The following is a 1,352-nucleotide window of genomic DNA, read 5'->3' as shown; positions in this document are numbered from 1 at the left end:
GCTCTGGTAGTGCTGCGACATGTGCAGTCTGCTCGGGGCCGCGGGCTCCGGCACCTCCGCGCCCGGGAGGTACATGCTGATCATGTCCCGCAGGTCCCCGGCCTGGCAAGGGGCCCTGGAGTGAGACGAGGAGGTGACGACGGGGGGGCTGGAGCTGGACTCCGTCTTGACCACCGAGCCCATGGAGCCCAGGGCCATGCCCGGGGTGCCCTGCTGGGAGTAGGACATGCTGTAGGTGGGCGAGCCGTTCATGTAGGTCTGCGAGCTGGTCATGGAGTTGTACTGCAGGGCGCTCACGTCGTAGCGGTGCATGGGCTGCATCTGCGCCGCGTTGTGCGCGTTCAAGCCCGGGTGCTGCGGGTAGCCGAGCTGCTCTTGCATCATCCCATAGCCCCCGTTGGTCCAGCCGTTCATGTGCGCGTAACTGTCCATCCTCTGGTTCACCCCAGCGCCCAAGGTGGCCCCAACCCCTACCCCGGTCGCCATGGTATTGGTGCCCGGTGCCAGCAAGCCCCCCGGCAACGTGTACTTATCCTTCTTCATGAGGGTCTTGGTTTTCCTCCGGGGTCGGTATTTATAATCCGGGTGCTCCTTCATGTGCAGAGCCCTGAGCCGCTTGGCTTCGTCGATGAAGGGTCTCTTCTCCGCCTCGGATAAAAGTTTCCACTCCGCCCCGAGCCGCTTGCTGATCTCGGAGTTGTGCATCTTGGGGTTCTCCTGGGCCATTTTCCGCCGCTGCCCGCGGGACCACACCATGAACGCGTTCATCGGGCGCTTGACCCGGTCCGGGCTGTTCTTCTGGTTGTTGGCGGCCGCGTTGGAGTTGCCCGTGCCTCCCCCCGAAGTTTGCTGGGGGGCGGGAGGCTTCAGCTCGGTTTCCATCATGTTGTACATTCAAACCGCCTTCGCCTGGAACCAGCCTCGAGCGGGGAAGCGAGGAGCACGCGCAGCGGCGCCCGGGTCGGGTTTTTTTTTTTTTTTTTTTTTTTTTTCCTAGGGAGGGGTAGGAAAGGGGGGAGGGGGACTCCCCAAAACCACGCTTGGATCAAGACCAGGATCTTCCTCTTCGCCGATGGATTAATAATGCTAATAACTGCTATTATTGCCGCCGGAGCCTCGCTTTTAAAAAACTTCTTCTTCCTCCTTTTTCCCTTCCTCTGCCTGCCGCGCGCGCTCCCGCTCCCTCTCCACCTCGGTCTTAAAGAGCCAGCAAACTCCTGCGCCCCTTCGCAAACACACGCACTCCCTCTCTCTGCCTTGACAACTCCTGATACTTTTTTGAACAAGTTAATAGACAACCATCCATGTGATGGGGGCTTGTCAGGCAATAAATGTGCTCGCCCCGGCCAATC

The 1,352-nt window shown here is 60.3% G+C and overlaps 1 protein-coding gene across 1 annotated transcript in view; it reads right to left on the bottom strand.

Annotated features, from left to right (window-relative positions):
- The window catches only part of SOX2 (SRY-box transcription factor 2), a 33,801-nt gene extending 32,907 nt beyond the window's left edge, over window positions 1–894 (bottom strand). The window contains exon 1 of the mRNA XM_009642977.2: window positions 3–894. Coding sequence (XP_009641272.1) covers window positions 3–894 — 892 coding nt within the window. The remainder of the gene's footprint in view (window positions 1–2) is intronic.
- Between the last annotated feature and the right edge of the window lie 458 nt (window positions 895–1,352).

Source organism: Egretta garzetta, unplaced genomic scaffold (genome assembly GCF_000687185.1).
Source record: "Egretta garzetta isolate BGI_Z169 unplaced genomic scaffold, ASM68718v1 scaffold637, whole genome shotgun sequence".
NCBI lineage: Eukaryota > Metazoa > Chordata > Aves > Pelecaniformes > Ardeidae > Egretta > Egretta garzetta.
This window is presented reverse-complemented; position numbering and strand designations above follow the sequence as displayed.